The sequence below is a fragment of the Prunus dulcis genome, chromosome 1 (assembly GCF_902201215.1).
Source record: "Prunus dulcis chromosome 1, ALMONDv2, whole genome shotgun sequence".
Classification (NCBI taxonomy): Eukaryota; Viridiplantae; Streptophyta; class Magnoliopsida; order Rosales; family Rosaceae; genus Prunus; species Prunus dulcis.
This window is the reverse complement of record NC_047650.1, coordinates 43,145,859-43,159,778: the sequence shown is the minus strand read 5'-3', so window position 1 is coordinate 43,159,778 and position 13,920 is coordinate 43,145,859. Positions and strand designations below refer to the sequence as shown.

The 13,920-nt window shown below is 34.5% G+C and overlaps 2 protein-coding genes across 3 annotated transcripts; both read left to right on the top strand.

Annotated features, from left to right (window-relative positions):
• Positions 1–78: 78 nt before the first annotated feature.
• LOC117613897 (probable sodium/metabolite cotransporter BASS2, chloroplastic) lies at positions 79–5,012 on the top strand. Of its 2 annotated transcripts, none has more exons than XR_004583806.1 (7): positions 79–704; positions 1,149–1,289; positions 3,018–3,173; positions 3,255–3,376; positions 3,501–3,723; positions 4,210–4,270; positions 4,524–4,539. XR_004583806.1 is itself a non-coding variant. In XM_034342512.1 (7 exons), the coding sequence occupies exons 1-7, from the start codon at positions 312–314 to the stop codon at positions 4,707–4,709; spliced, it is 1,221 nt and encodes a 406-aa protein (XP_034198403.1). In that variant the 5' UTR covers positions 79–311; the 3' UTR covers positions 4,710–5,012. The 2 variants fall into 2 exon arrangements, 1 of the variants encoding a protein (XP_034198403.1); XM_034342512.1 differs by having other exon boundaries at positions 3,501–3,662; positions 4,524–5,012.
• Positions 5,013–8,081: 3,069 nt separating this feature from the next.
• LOC117620389 (protein TIFY 4B-like) lies at positions 8,082–10,893 on the top strand. Its single transcript, XM_034350579.1, has 6 exons — positions 8,082–8,458; positions 8,699–8,789; positions 9,022–9,151; positions 9,886–9,943; positions 10,328–10,468; positions 10,827–10,893. The coding sequence occupies exons 1-6, from the start codon at positions 8,082–8,084 to the stop codon at positions 10,891–10,893; spliced, it is 864 nt and encodes a 287-aa protein (XP_034206470.1).
• The last annotated feature ends 3,027 nt before the right edge of the window (positions 10,894–13,920 follow it).

Below are 13,920 nucleotides of genomic sequence, written 5' to 3'. Positions count from 1 at the left end.
AAAATTTAAAATAATTATCAAACGAGCGGAAATTAATGTACAAAGCCCAAATGAACCCACATCACACACATAAGACACAGAGGAGAGCCCAGAAAGCCACTAACGGCCATAACCAGGAAGACAGAAGCAGGAAGCAGCCTTTTTGCGTGTCCCGCTGACTGCGAGTGGCACAAATCATTACTCTGAAGAACTACAACCAAAAATCACCGATTGCAAAATCTAGAAGAAGACTGGAACCGCATTGTTCTTTCTTTTCTTCCGAAATTAGTCTATAGACTGAGTGATAGATTAACCATAACCTTAAGTTAACCATGTCCCTCGCTTTCAGACTCAGTTGCTTCACTTCACCTCCAAACTTAACCCACCAAAGAATCTCTGTTAGACCCAAAACGCCTTCACATTTTCCACCACCAAAGCTCACAACTTTACCAACAATCAGAGCTGTTAAAGAAAATTCTGAACACTTTGCTGTGTCTCCAGCAAAACCCAGATGGGAAAACATACTGTCCACTGCAGCAAGCTTGTACCCTTTCTATGTGACTGCTGGGGGTGTTGTTGCTTGCCTCAAACCCTCTGCTTTTTCATGGTTTGTTGAAAGAAGCCCAGCTTCATATACCTTGACTCTTGGGTTGATAATGTTGTCAATGGGTCTCACTTTGGAGTATAAGGACTTGCTTGGCTTGTTCCGCCAAAGGCCCCTTTCAGTAAGTCTTGTCTTGAACAGAACTGCATTTTAATTTAGGGTTTCTTGGTAGATTGATTTGATAATGGGAATGCTTTACTTGGGGAAGTTACATGTGTTTGTGGCAAGGTCTATTAGAGTTTGTTTGCATTTCATTTACCTTTTGGCATTTTATGTGTACCTTGTTTTCTCTTTTTAATCAGATACAGTTCAATCTTATGTTTAGAAAATTTGTTAACAAATTGACTTTTCCCAGTTTGCAATTGATGCTTTAACATATTTATTGTGAGTTATGTATTCAAGTGACTAATTACTTTTTAGTTAAGATGGTTCTGCCAATATTGGTTTTTGTCAAATAAATTGTGTTGCTCATGAAGAAAGTGAAACTCTATCTTTGCTCCACAAAGAGCTGCTAATATAAATGTGTACTCCTGTTAATAGTTTCTTATCTGTCACTTTTGTTCAGATATTGTTTGGATGTGTTGCTCAGTACACTATTATGCCCGTGTTTGCAACACTTGTTGCTAAAATATTTGGGCTTCCACCGTCTCTTTCAGTGGGTTTAATATTGCTTGGCTGCTGCCCTGGAGGTACTGCCTCCAATGTGGTAAGTTTTGTTTAGTTTTGTTTCTTATTCAGCTTACATCCATTCCTAACTCATATAAAGCACATTTTCCAGAGTTCTTGATGTTCTGATTGACAATGATATGGCTCTATTAGTAATTTTCTAATTCGATATAGTTAGTGACGATGCCTCTTATTTTTGTGCAAAATGTAAAAGTATTTGGTTTCATTTAATAGATTTATTTTCATTATGATTTTCTGTCTTTAAGGAGCATATCCAGCAGGATAAACTTTTCTAGCATTTTAACTTCTCTTTTTAGAGGGCAATGAACCTGTTTATTTTCCTCTTAATTTGTTCCTGAACTTGAATGCTTACAATTTACTGAAGCAAGGTTAAGGATTCTTAAAGCCAAAAGAATGATCAGTTGGTTAGTAACATTTAGAGATAGTTGCTACCACTTATACCAACATAGGCTTAATTATTTGAATCTGTCAAATGAAATGAGTACGTATGCTATAACTATTAGAAGTATATTAAATTTTCTGGATATAATGAATGAATTCTTACCCCAAATAGGTGTAGAGGGACCCCAAAAAAAAAAATGCATTTTCAATAACACAGAAATCTGTACAATTCATTTCTTAATTCCTGTTTCCTGTTTTGCTCTACCTTGGGCATGCTTTAATGCTTAAGGTACCATCTTTTTGCTCACAATGGATGATGGTCTTTGTTCTCACCATTTCTGCTAACGATGACAAACTGGTGACGTCATTTTTTTCTGATGTATTCCCAGAAGTACCATTTTGTATAGTCAAATTATCAGGCTGACCGTTTTCGATTTTGCCATCTCTTCCTCCACTCTTTCTGTTTCTAACTTATTAACTTCCGTTCTAATTCACCATTACCAACCAATTGTCACAAATCATAGTCTCGGCTGTGCTTGGTTTATGCCAAAAAAAATTTATTACCTAAAATCATGTGTTTGGTGGTATGACAGACTGCATGCCAGATGGCCAATCAGGTTAGGTTTTTATGTTTTCCCAAATTCTTTCCTAATTTAGGTAATGTAGAACGTCTAGGATAAGGGAGATCGAGGAGAAGAATCAGAGATCGAAGGGACGAAGGGAAAGGGAAGGAATCAGTGAGTTTAAAGTAAGGAAATTTATCCTTAATCAAGTCTGCCTTAAAAGATTACAAACTGCTCTATTTACAGAGGCACAACCCTTTGTACTCTAGGAAAAGGAAAAGTAAACTTTAAGAAATAGGAAGGCAAATTAACTAATAGGAGATCCTTCAACAAGAAGAATCCTTAACTGAAGTAATAACTAATCCGAATGGAATAAAGAAAGCTAATAATAATTCATCCGAATAGATTTAGGAAAACTATTCACATGCATTCTGCATCATTAGGGTTTTCATATTTATTATATTTTTCAGTCCTTGCCTTCCCCCTTCCTGTTTTGCTGAATGAAAACTTTTCAAAGTTCTGTGCTTCTTTGTGGTCACTCCCTTACTGGTTAATCACCATTAGTAGAAAAAGACATTAATCTTTGAACAATACCTTTATGTTCTGAACAAACTTCTCTAGTTTTTATTTTTAATACAAAAGTGATTCTAAACTGGAAATGCAATCTTACTAAAATAAACTTTGTATTTCCTTTTAATATAGACTTGAAATTAGTTATGGATCTAGTGTTGTTTGAACGCAATGCCTTAATATTTTCAAATTGTGAGATACGCCATTCAATGCCTTTTATGATAGCTTTTCAGGTGACCTTAATTGCTCAAGGGGATGTTCCTCTCTCTATTGTAATGACGGTATGCACAACTCTTGGGGCAGTAGCCCTGACTCCTCTGCTAACAAAGATATTGGCAGGGACTTACGTCCCTGTGGATGCTGCCAAACTGTCAATCAGCACCATGCAGGTTAAGTTAAATATAATAAACTTCAGTAATATTATATTATCCATCAGCTGGGGCTTATGGTCTCTATTCTGTCATCTGTAGGTTGTTGTTGCTCCAATTTTGTTAGGTTCTTATATGCAGAGTGCATTTCCTGCATTGGTTAAAATTGTGATACCTTTTGCACCACTTTTTGCTGTTCTAGCTGCATCACTGCTTGCATGCAGGTACATTTGTTATGCATATAAATATCTTTTTAATTACTTATATGTAAAATATGATTGTCTTGCCTGTGGTTCCTTCCAAATATGCTCTCTTTCTCAAATTACTAGATTTTATTTTGTGGGCCAGTGTATTCTCTGAGAATGTTGTCCGTCTCAAAGCTTCAATGGTTGCTGTAACATTGCCGGCTGATCTGTCTCTAATGGCTCGTGCTCAGACAATGTTATCTGGAGAAGTTGGGGTGGTTATTCTTTCTGTGCTGTTAGTACATATTGCTGGTTTCTTTGTGGGGTTAGTTGCCTTTAACTGTTGGTGACTTTAATTATTAAGTTTGTTGTGGAAAAAGCTCAAGGTAATGTATACATTTTTTCAGTATGTATATGTAAAGATTCACTCTAATTTTAGCTCAAAAATTCTAAAAAAATTACGTTGTAGCCTTGTATTAATGTATTATTGCTGTTTGATTTAGCTTCTGTCAAGTTTGATATATAAATTATAGAGTGAAGTTAACTATACTTTGAAAAAACAAAGTACTCATAATTTGTAAGTAACAGTTGAGAAACAACAGTTTGCTGTCATTATGACTTCATAGCCATAAAAGCTATTGCTGTAAGAAAGTATATATATTCAATCTTCTTTGTCTATGTGGATTTTAATTTGACATATGAAGATAGAATCTAGTTTTGTATACAAGCATTGTTGGCAGAGTTTGCACTCATACAAATATTCTTTAAGGTTGTGGTGCTGGGCCTGTTTGTTTAGTTTGTTTTGGAGTTTTTGCGGTACAAATGTGCAACTTGAGGAGTCTTTTTTGATCAAGGAGAGTCTTAATTTGCAGGTATATATCAGCAGCTGTTTGCGGGTTTAGAGAAGCACAAAGACGAGCAATATCAATTGAGGTATTAATCAAATAGAATGTAAACCTTAAGACATGATCTGGCTTTCTGTGCTTTCTGTGAATCCTTGTGTTCCAGTTTTGTTTCGGCTTTGGTCAAATTGGTAATAAAGATATAAAAATTCTATTCTTAAACTTTATTGTAAGTCCATAGAAGATCTTCATTGTTTTATATTCAGATTGAAAATGTTGAAACTTTCAAAAATTTTGGTGGGCATGCAATACTAATCCTTCATTTACATGTTTGACATTCGCAGGTTGGTATGCAAAATTCTTCTTTGGGTGTGGTTTTGGCCACTTCTCATTTCACCTCGCCAATGGTTGCATTACCCGCCGCATTGTCTGCTGTGATAATGAATATAATGGGAAGCAGTCTGGCATTCTTTTGGAGATATGTAGATCCTTCTGACTCCAAGGAGACTCCTACAGTTGAGGTTAAGTGACAACTATAGCACCCTTTCAAAGTTTTCCTTAACCCGGCAATATCTGCTGTAAGTATGAATACAATGGGCAGCAGCAGTTTGGGTGTCCTTGGAGAAATGTATCCTTTTGGCTCCATTAAGTCTCCAGCAGTTGATGTTAAGTGACAGTAAAAGCCTTTTCTAAGTTTCCTGGCATACTTATGGAGTTCAGATTCTTTGTTTTATTTTTTATGTGAAGATATTGTTAACTAATAGTCTAAAACAATGTCGTTTTATGTCACACTGATACTTCAAATATAAATAAGCATCCTATTTTATCATTAATATGTTATGTACCTCTAGAATCTCATGGTCTTTACCTCTAGCATCTTGTGGTGCTTAGTTTTGAGCGAGATTTGTACTCTTCTACTGGAAAACGTATGGCTGCACGGCTATATTCGGGACTATACACGCGATTGTTTATAACAGCGGCTAGTCAGGGGTCCCTGTTTTTACATTTTTTTTATAAATAGTATAGCCGCGTGGCTATACTCTTATTAAATATGATATACTCAGAGAGTATAGCCGACTGGCTATACAAAATAGTATAGCCATGCGGCTATACTTTTTTGACACGTGGCGCTAGGAGCTACGCGAGCCGTGCGGCTATACGATGGAAATTATTATTTTTTTTTCCCCAAAAAGGAGTTGACGCACGGCTGTGCTGGAATCCTTTTATTTTTATTTTTATAAGGAGTATAGCCCTGCGGCTATACTCTTTATAGATGCTGTTATTTTTTTTAAAAATTCTTTTTCCTAGATTTTCGTTTATCGATAGTTTAGAGTATTATCCATTATTATTAGGCTATTACCCGAGTCTCTCTTGTCCTGTTTTTAGTTTTTCAGAGTTATTACACGTATAAAGAATTTAGCATTTTCACCTTTAATACTCGTATTGTACACGTGCATATGTATTTTCATGTTTAATACACTTAAATTAATATCTATAAAGTATAAACTAATGCAATTAGATATTAATTTAATAATATTTTTTTTAGTATCACTAGAGAGAACGAGGTAGACCAAAGGTAAACATTCCCCAAAAAAAAAAAAAGATTATGAAAAAATTGAACTCTCAAATTGATTTATTGTGAAATTTTTCTCTCTTCAATATCTTCTTTGGAGATGTCGAAACTAGCAAATTAATAACTATAAAGTAAAACAATGTCGTTTGATGTCACACTGATGCTTCAAATATAACTAAGCATCCTATTTTATCATTAATATGTTATGTACCTCTAGAATCTCGTGGTCTTTCCTCTAGCATCTTGTGGTGCTTAGTTTTGAGCCATATTTGAACTTTCTACTGAAAATAGTGTGAAACCAGGGCTCTTGAACCCTTCTAGGAACTCAATCTTATCAATATAGCCAGGCTATGGCTTTTGCCGACATTCAACCACCATTTGGATTTCCATTGTTGTCGCCTCTGTTGAAATTTTTTTCCATGGCCATTGTTTTGGTTGTTTCTCTCCAGTGGGCAGGCAAAAGCATATTTCTCTTTTTATGCCTTGTGATAAGAATTTGAGACTTTGCCAATGGGGTCTTAGCTCAATGGTAGAGATGTTGGCATGCAGGCTAGCGATATGCGGTTTGATAGCTCCTCTTCCTTCCTAACTGTGGCAAAAAGAAAAAAGATAATAACTTGAGACTTCAGTCATTAAACTTAATTAATAAACCAAGTACTTTAAACCTAAACACGACTAAAATAAAGCAATGCCAGTTTTAAAATACAATCTTCTGGGATATTCATGATATGCTAGACTAGACTGATTTGCGGCAAACATTAATGTAAAATTTTCGGGAAAAAAAAAAAGTAAGACAATTTCAATAAAAAGACAAGATATAGAAATTGCACTTGCAGAAGAGCATGCATGCCGAGTTTTTCTTAGAGTGTGAATAACATTTGTCAAAAAAATTTGGTGTAAATTAATGACATGCCTTGCAATGCCCGGCATTATTTTCTTGTGCTTTTTATCTTGGTCATAGAGAGATTTTGTTGTTTCCTTTTTAACTGATATGTTATAACTATATAATATTAATACTTGTAATTGTCTATTGGTCTATTTCAAGGTGTCTTTCTCGATGGTCTATTTTTTTATGGGCCATGAAAAGCACATGAGTATACATCACAATACACGTGCGTGTATGCTTTATAAAAAAAATTGCTAGAATGTTTGTTTTTCTCTTTTTTATTTTTTATGGATGGTGACAATTGACAAGAAATTCCAACCTCATTTGATTCCATTTGCTAGGGTTGTAGCCAAAATGACAAGAATATTGCTACAATGACCAGCAAATGCATGAAGGTTGTCTTTTGGAGCAAAACGTTAAGATAAGATGAATTTATGTAATTTGAAAATGTATTTTCTCACTGTTTCATAAAATAGAGCTATATTAGTATTATGTATTTTCCTGATAAAAACACTATTACAGGAAATAGAATCAAAGACGATATGGAGCAAATGAGAGAATCAAACACAAGACATCAAGCGAATGGGAGAATCGAACACAAGACATATCAAGCGAACAAGAGAGTAAATGCTTTTTATAACTCTAGTTACAATCCACTTTTTATATGTTTTGGGTGAAGCTAATTCCGTTGCATATTGGCATCATTAGATATAGGAAAATTTCAGTAAATTTTCTTGGAGAGAAGAAGCATATAGGTAAATATAGATAAATATGTAAGAACATGAAATAGGTAACTTTTGTGTCGGCAGCAGCTTTCTGAGTTGCATGGAAAAAGCATGCACTCATTTTTGCCAGCAACTTCAAATTTTGGATATCCATTACTTGTGTCCAAACGTGTGGGGGTTAAATTTGATTTCGTGTGCATCGAAAGCCTAGCCTGCTTGATTTGTAAATTACTAACAAAGTCTACCAAGGCGTTATTCCCAATCAACCCCCAATTGTTAGACGCCTCTCTCTCTCTCTCTCTCTCTCTCTCTCTCTCTCTCTCTCTCTCTCTCTCTCTCTCTATATATATATATATATATATATCTCCATCAACTGAGCTTGCTTTATATGCACATACTCATAAACCAGCCCTAACCTCTTCAGGTACACATCTGCTCTCTTTTAACATATATGCATATTCTTGGTATGCATTTTTGAACTGTTTTCTTCATATCTTAGGGCCCCGTTTGATATACCATTTCAGTTTTGTGCTAGTCATGGGATGATGAGAATTTGGCTATATATATATATATATATACAATTTTCATTTCCTTTATATGGGCTTGATGTTCAGCAATTTTGTTTTTCTTTCTCATGTGTGTATATATATACATAGGTTTGAAGACTTCTCTTCACTTCTTGGGAATAAGTTGGGAGAGAGCAACATATATATATATCATGGCTTGTAGCACTCCAATTATAATAAAGGACTTCTTCATGAAAACAGACCAAGAACTGTATGGAGAAGATAAAAACAAAAGTAGTTCTGGTTTTGAAAAAGTCGCAAGAACCCCAGATGACCAGCAAAGAGACATCAGCTTAAGATCAATGGATGAAGAGAATAATATGTCTCAAAGTGTTTGGTTCTTCAGAAAGTATCTTCTTACAAGAAGTCAAAATAACGTGGCTAAAACCAGCATGGAAGCTGAATTTGAATCAGAAATTAGCAAGGGGCATTCATCACCCCGCCCCTTACCACCTAAATTTCTTGGTAGTAATAATTTTCCAGGACACCGGCTATCTTTGCTAGAGCAACAGTTGCTTCCTGGATTGCGGTATGTTTTCCTTATTTTCGTCGTTATATATGCTTATTATGTTCAGGTAGCGATGTTGGCACTCTCTGTTTAAGCTTCTGGAACATCCACTGAGAGTATTTAAAAGGAATTAAATTGAATTTCTATAAGCTAAACTAGGAGTGCCAAAATCATTACCCTAATTATTTCTTGTGTTATAACATTAGTTTTCCCTTTTGAAATTAGTCCTCTTCAATTTTTGTTCTGTGTGTACATACACAGATGTGATGATCAATCCAACAGGACTTCAGAACAGCTTACAATATTTTATGATGGGATTATCAATGTCTATGACAATATTCCTGCTAATAAGGTGAATAGTTTAAAGAAATGCACACAAATTTTTAATTTTCAGCAAATAATATTGTGCCCAAAGCTTGAAATCCATGAAGTCTATGTTGTGACTGCCATATTTGACTGTTCAACTTCTTTTTCCTGAAAATAATTTTCTCAAACAATTTATTATAATGTTATATCTTACCAAGTTGTGAATAATTATATAAAATTATCTGCTATATTGATTCCCATAGATATTGTCATTGTAGGCTCAAGCGATTATGCGTTCTGCCAGTGAAAACTCATCGGTCAAACCTCTTGTTGCTGAAAGGTTAAAAACAGACAGGCAAAAACCACCTCTCAAACCCAAATCACTATCAGTTTCCAAAATAAGAGCAGGTATGAGTAGTTCATTTCGACATGTACCTCAATTAGTTAAGAGCATTCACCATATACCCGAAATTTTGTGTATTGAATACTCAGCATTTCTCATATATCAGGTGATTTTTGGTTTGCCATAAAAAAAGGTTAAAAGAGAACAATTTACAATGAATACCCCAGTTTCCTAACTTTACCCGCCCCTGCAAAATCATCCTTGTCCTTAAGGGTTATAATTTGGAAACCAATAAGAAATTCAAGTTAGGTTAAAACTATGATACGTATTCTCTTTCTTGTAGAGGCAAATATATAGGATAACATTGGGGCCCTAACAAAAGCTACTTAAAACCTAATTACACTCAAATATAGGTCAATTATACAAAAAAGTAACAAATCCCTTAATCACATACCAACACTCCTCCTCAAGTTGGTGTGTAAATATCTCCAATGCCCAACGTGACGAGTGAGTTGTAAAACACCCTACACTGCTTTATTTAGAATATCTACCAGTTGTAAGGGCTTTGGAACTCAAGTTGTTAAGAGCATTTACCTCTGCATCCATCGTCCTAACTTCGATTCCCAACTCTCCCAATATATTTTGTATAAATAAAAAAATCTACTAGTTGATTTTTTTGTCTTTTTGAAACGACTACTAGTTGATCTTTAGTATTCACAAAAGGAATGTTAATCACATTTGCTCTAGTTTTTCTTTAACAGATCTTCCCTAACTAATTTTTTTTCTTTACCTATTTCAGGACTTCCAATGGCAAGAAGATATTCCTTGCAGTGTTTTCTTGAAAAACGCCGTGGCAGGTAAAGACGTCTATGTTTGTACGTAGACTGTAGTAAACTACAGTGTTATATCGCGATAACAGAAACCTTTACCAAATTGGAACTTCATCCAACCTACAGTGCCAAAATCATACTTTATAAACAAAATCCATACATGCCACGAAGATTATATCTATTTTCACAGAGAAAACGATGTTGGTACCCATAAATTTGCTCACTATACCTGCACAAATAATTGATGGTCAACAAATTGTAGCCCTAAAAAAATTAAGATTAACATGGTTTCTATTTCTTTATTCTTAAGGCACAAAATATTTGATTTTTTTTTTTCAAAACACATCAGATATTTAATTATATAATTGATCAATTTACATAGCACTTTACACATGACTTATGTTTTTGCAGGAACATCAACAATTCTCCCTATGCCCTTCATTCTGAAAAACAGGAAGACAATTATGAGGCAACTGTAAACAACGAGTCGAATGAAAGTAATAAACTTTCACTTTTACCATTCCCTTCAAGTTTAGGATACTTTTATCCCAGGTTAGTTAATCAAGGCTCTTGTTGAGGGGATATTAGGGTTTATATACCTTAGGTTCTTGCCTACGCAATTACCAACTCATTGACTGGCTATATATACAGTCAGATGTAGTTTATGTTTTTTTAATAAAAGAAAAAATTATATGTTTTATGATAGATTATATTTTTATTTGAGGAGGAATATGAATCATATTATAAATGGTGTGGTTTGAAAATTTCTCCAGACTCGACATGTTGTTCTATTAATACTTTAAACCTAAACACAAACTGAAATTTATATAATCTCCTGGCCTGTTCCTTATGCTAGACTCATTGTAATAAATATTTCTCTGAAATTTTTCTGAAAAAAAAATGTGAACAGTTGGAACTCTAAAAAAGTTATCATGCACTCATACTCTAGAGACATCCTGCACAAGGCTCAAGCCTAGCTTGTCCATTGATATCGAGCTAAACCCAACCACCTGGACCCGAGCTCAGCTAGGTCATTTGTAGCCCAGCTTGACCAAGAGGTATTTTACCTCACAAATAGAAATCCCCCAAATCCCCAGACGAGAGTTTTGTGTGGGGAGTTACATCTTTTGGACAACTCCTTTTTGGGACCTTGGTTCCCTTTATCCCCACTTACGTTTTGTGAATTTGGTATGCTAGCTGCATGCCAAAACTTGTATACGTTGCTTGTGTTTGTTATACCAAATACCAATTGGATCATGTTTGTGAAAAGAATGGGCACATCAATGTGCACCTAAACTGAGGCAAAAATACAGTACAATTGTATGCAATTCCATGTGCTTGCCAATCTGAAACTTGACCCATGCATATACAATGCCTTTGGGTTTCAAAAATAGAAATCCATTAGATTCTTAAGGTGAATATGAATCTGCCAATACTTCATCAACCAACTCCAAACCCCTGCCTTCATTCCATCTGAGTGCCATGCCTGACAAAATTTCATGTACGTTGGCCAGAATTGTTAAACACTGCTGCATTTAGCTTCATATAGGTTGCTTAAGTTGTATGAAAATACAATTTTGCATTAAGATTTAGAGTGTGAGCTTACATAAGCTAGGAAGCCTATATGTTGGTCACTGCAATAGAAGCTGGTATTCTTTTTGGCACTAATAATCTCCAATTGCAAGACCTTGAAGTTGTAGCCATCAAAATTTTCAGAAAACATCCCACCGATGGCATACTCCAGAGACATATAGCCACTGCACAATCAATTGAGAACTGACGAAATTGCTTCTTTGTTTATAGTCTTGAGAAAAATTATACCAGAAAAGTTAAATCTAAACGCCATGCAATGCAACTAATTTTTAGTTAATTATAAACACAAACATAAGGGGATTGGAGTCAGTTAACATTGCAGGGTTGTAAATTGAAGTGCTGGTACACCTCAATTTATCAACATGTTAATCCCAATGTTCGAAAAATCACTATGCAGTAAGGGTGCGGCACGCAAGGGCCTAGCGCCTAGAGGAGTAATCGGGGCCTATGCGAGTGCCTATGCTTTTTTTAATATAAATGATAAATTTACCAAAATCATGAAGAATACAAGGATATAAATTATATATTAAACAAATAGTATAATATATTTTTGATTTAAAATATTAAAATATTTATTTGTTATTTGTTACTTATTAGTGGTTACTTTAGTGATTTCATAATGCAAAATCCATTTAATGTTGTATTTTCTGAAGCCCAGGCCCTTTTCTAAACCCTAAACATAACTCGCAATATCTCTTCCTCTTCAATCCTCCTCTCTCTCTGGCCTCATAGCACCATCGTCATCTCGTCCCAGTCCTTGGAGTTCCAAAATGGCCCTTTTTTTCTTCTAGGCGCCAGTGCCCTCCTAGACTGCCTAGACCCGCCTGGCGCCCGCTTAGGCCATTTATTCAGTAATATTAACAATATGAGTGACAGTGTGTTCAAAGATTTAACTTTAAAGAAGATTTCCGAGAATTGGGGTTTTCTGCATTCGTTAGGGTTTAAAGGATTTATCAAACTTATCACGTGCATTCTGCATCATTAGGGTTTTCTTATTTATTATATTTATCTGTCCTTGCCTTCCCCCTTCCTGTTTTGCTGAATGAAAACTTTTCAAAGTTCTGTGCTTCTTTGTGGTCACTCCCTTTCTGGTTAATCACCATTAGTAGAAAAAGATGTTAATCTTTGAACAATAACTTTATGTTCTGAACAAACTTCCCTAGTTTTTATTTTTAATACAAAAGTGATTCTAAACTGGAAATGCAATCTTACCAAAAGAAATTTTGTATTTCTTTTTAATATGGACTTGAAATTAGTTGTGGATCTAGTACTAGTTGAACCACAATGAAGATAGAAGCTAGTTTTGTATACGAGCATTGTTGGCAGAGTTTGCACTCATACAAATATTCTTTAAGGTTGTGGTGCTGTGCCTGTTTGTTTAGTTTGTTTTGGAGTGTTTGCGGTGCAAATGTGCAACTTGAGGAGTTATTTTTTATTTTTTATTTTAAATTTAATTTTTTTATATCAAGGAGAGTCTTAATTTGCAGGTATATATCAGCAGCTGTTTGCGGGTTTAGAGAAACACAAAGACGAGCAATATCAATTGAGGTATTAATCAAATAGAATGTAAACCTTAAGACATGATCTGGCTTTCTGTGCTTTCTGTGAATCCTTGTGTTCCAGTTTTGTTTCGGCTTTGGTCAAATTGGTAATAAAGATATAAAAATTCTCTTCTTAAACTTTATTGTAAGTCCATAGAAGATCTTCATTGTTTTACACTCAGATTGAAAATGTCAAAACTTTCATACATTTTGGTGGGCATGCAACACTAATCCTTCATTTACATGTTTGACACTCGCAGGTTGGTATGCAAAATTCTTCTTTGGGTGTGGTTTTGGCCACTTCTCATTTCACCTCGCCGATGGTTGCATTACACGCAACATTGTCTACTGTGATTATGAATATAATGGGAAGCAGTCTGGCATTCTTTGTTTTACAAATGACAATTCCAAAACTACATTTTATTATTATTATAATATAAATGTTAATTACATATTTATATGTATTAACAGTTAGCTATTAATTACAGCTGCTATAGGCCTTTGTCACAAGGTATCAAAAAAAAAAAAAAAAATATTTATCCATGTATGCCACATTGTTATTTGAATGACTCCCTTTACGGTATGTGTCTTTTGTACTTTTATTCCTTTTGACGCCTTTTTATAAATAATAAAAAGTCACTAAATTACACCCTATTCAATTACATACAAATTTACATGGAATATCACAAAATAGTGGAAAACAAAAATCAAAATATTGAAATGAAACATTAAAATCAGTACAATAAATAGAGACAATAAAGCTATAAAACAACACATTAATTAGGGGTATTTTTGGATGCGAAATAAATTAAGTTTGAGATATTAAGCCTAATTAGGTAACTTATTTAATTGAATCCTAGTTATTGGATT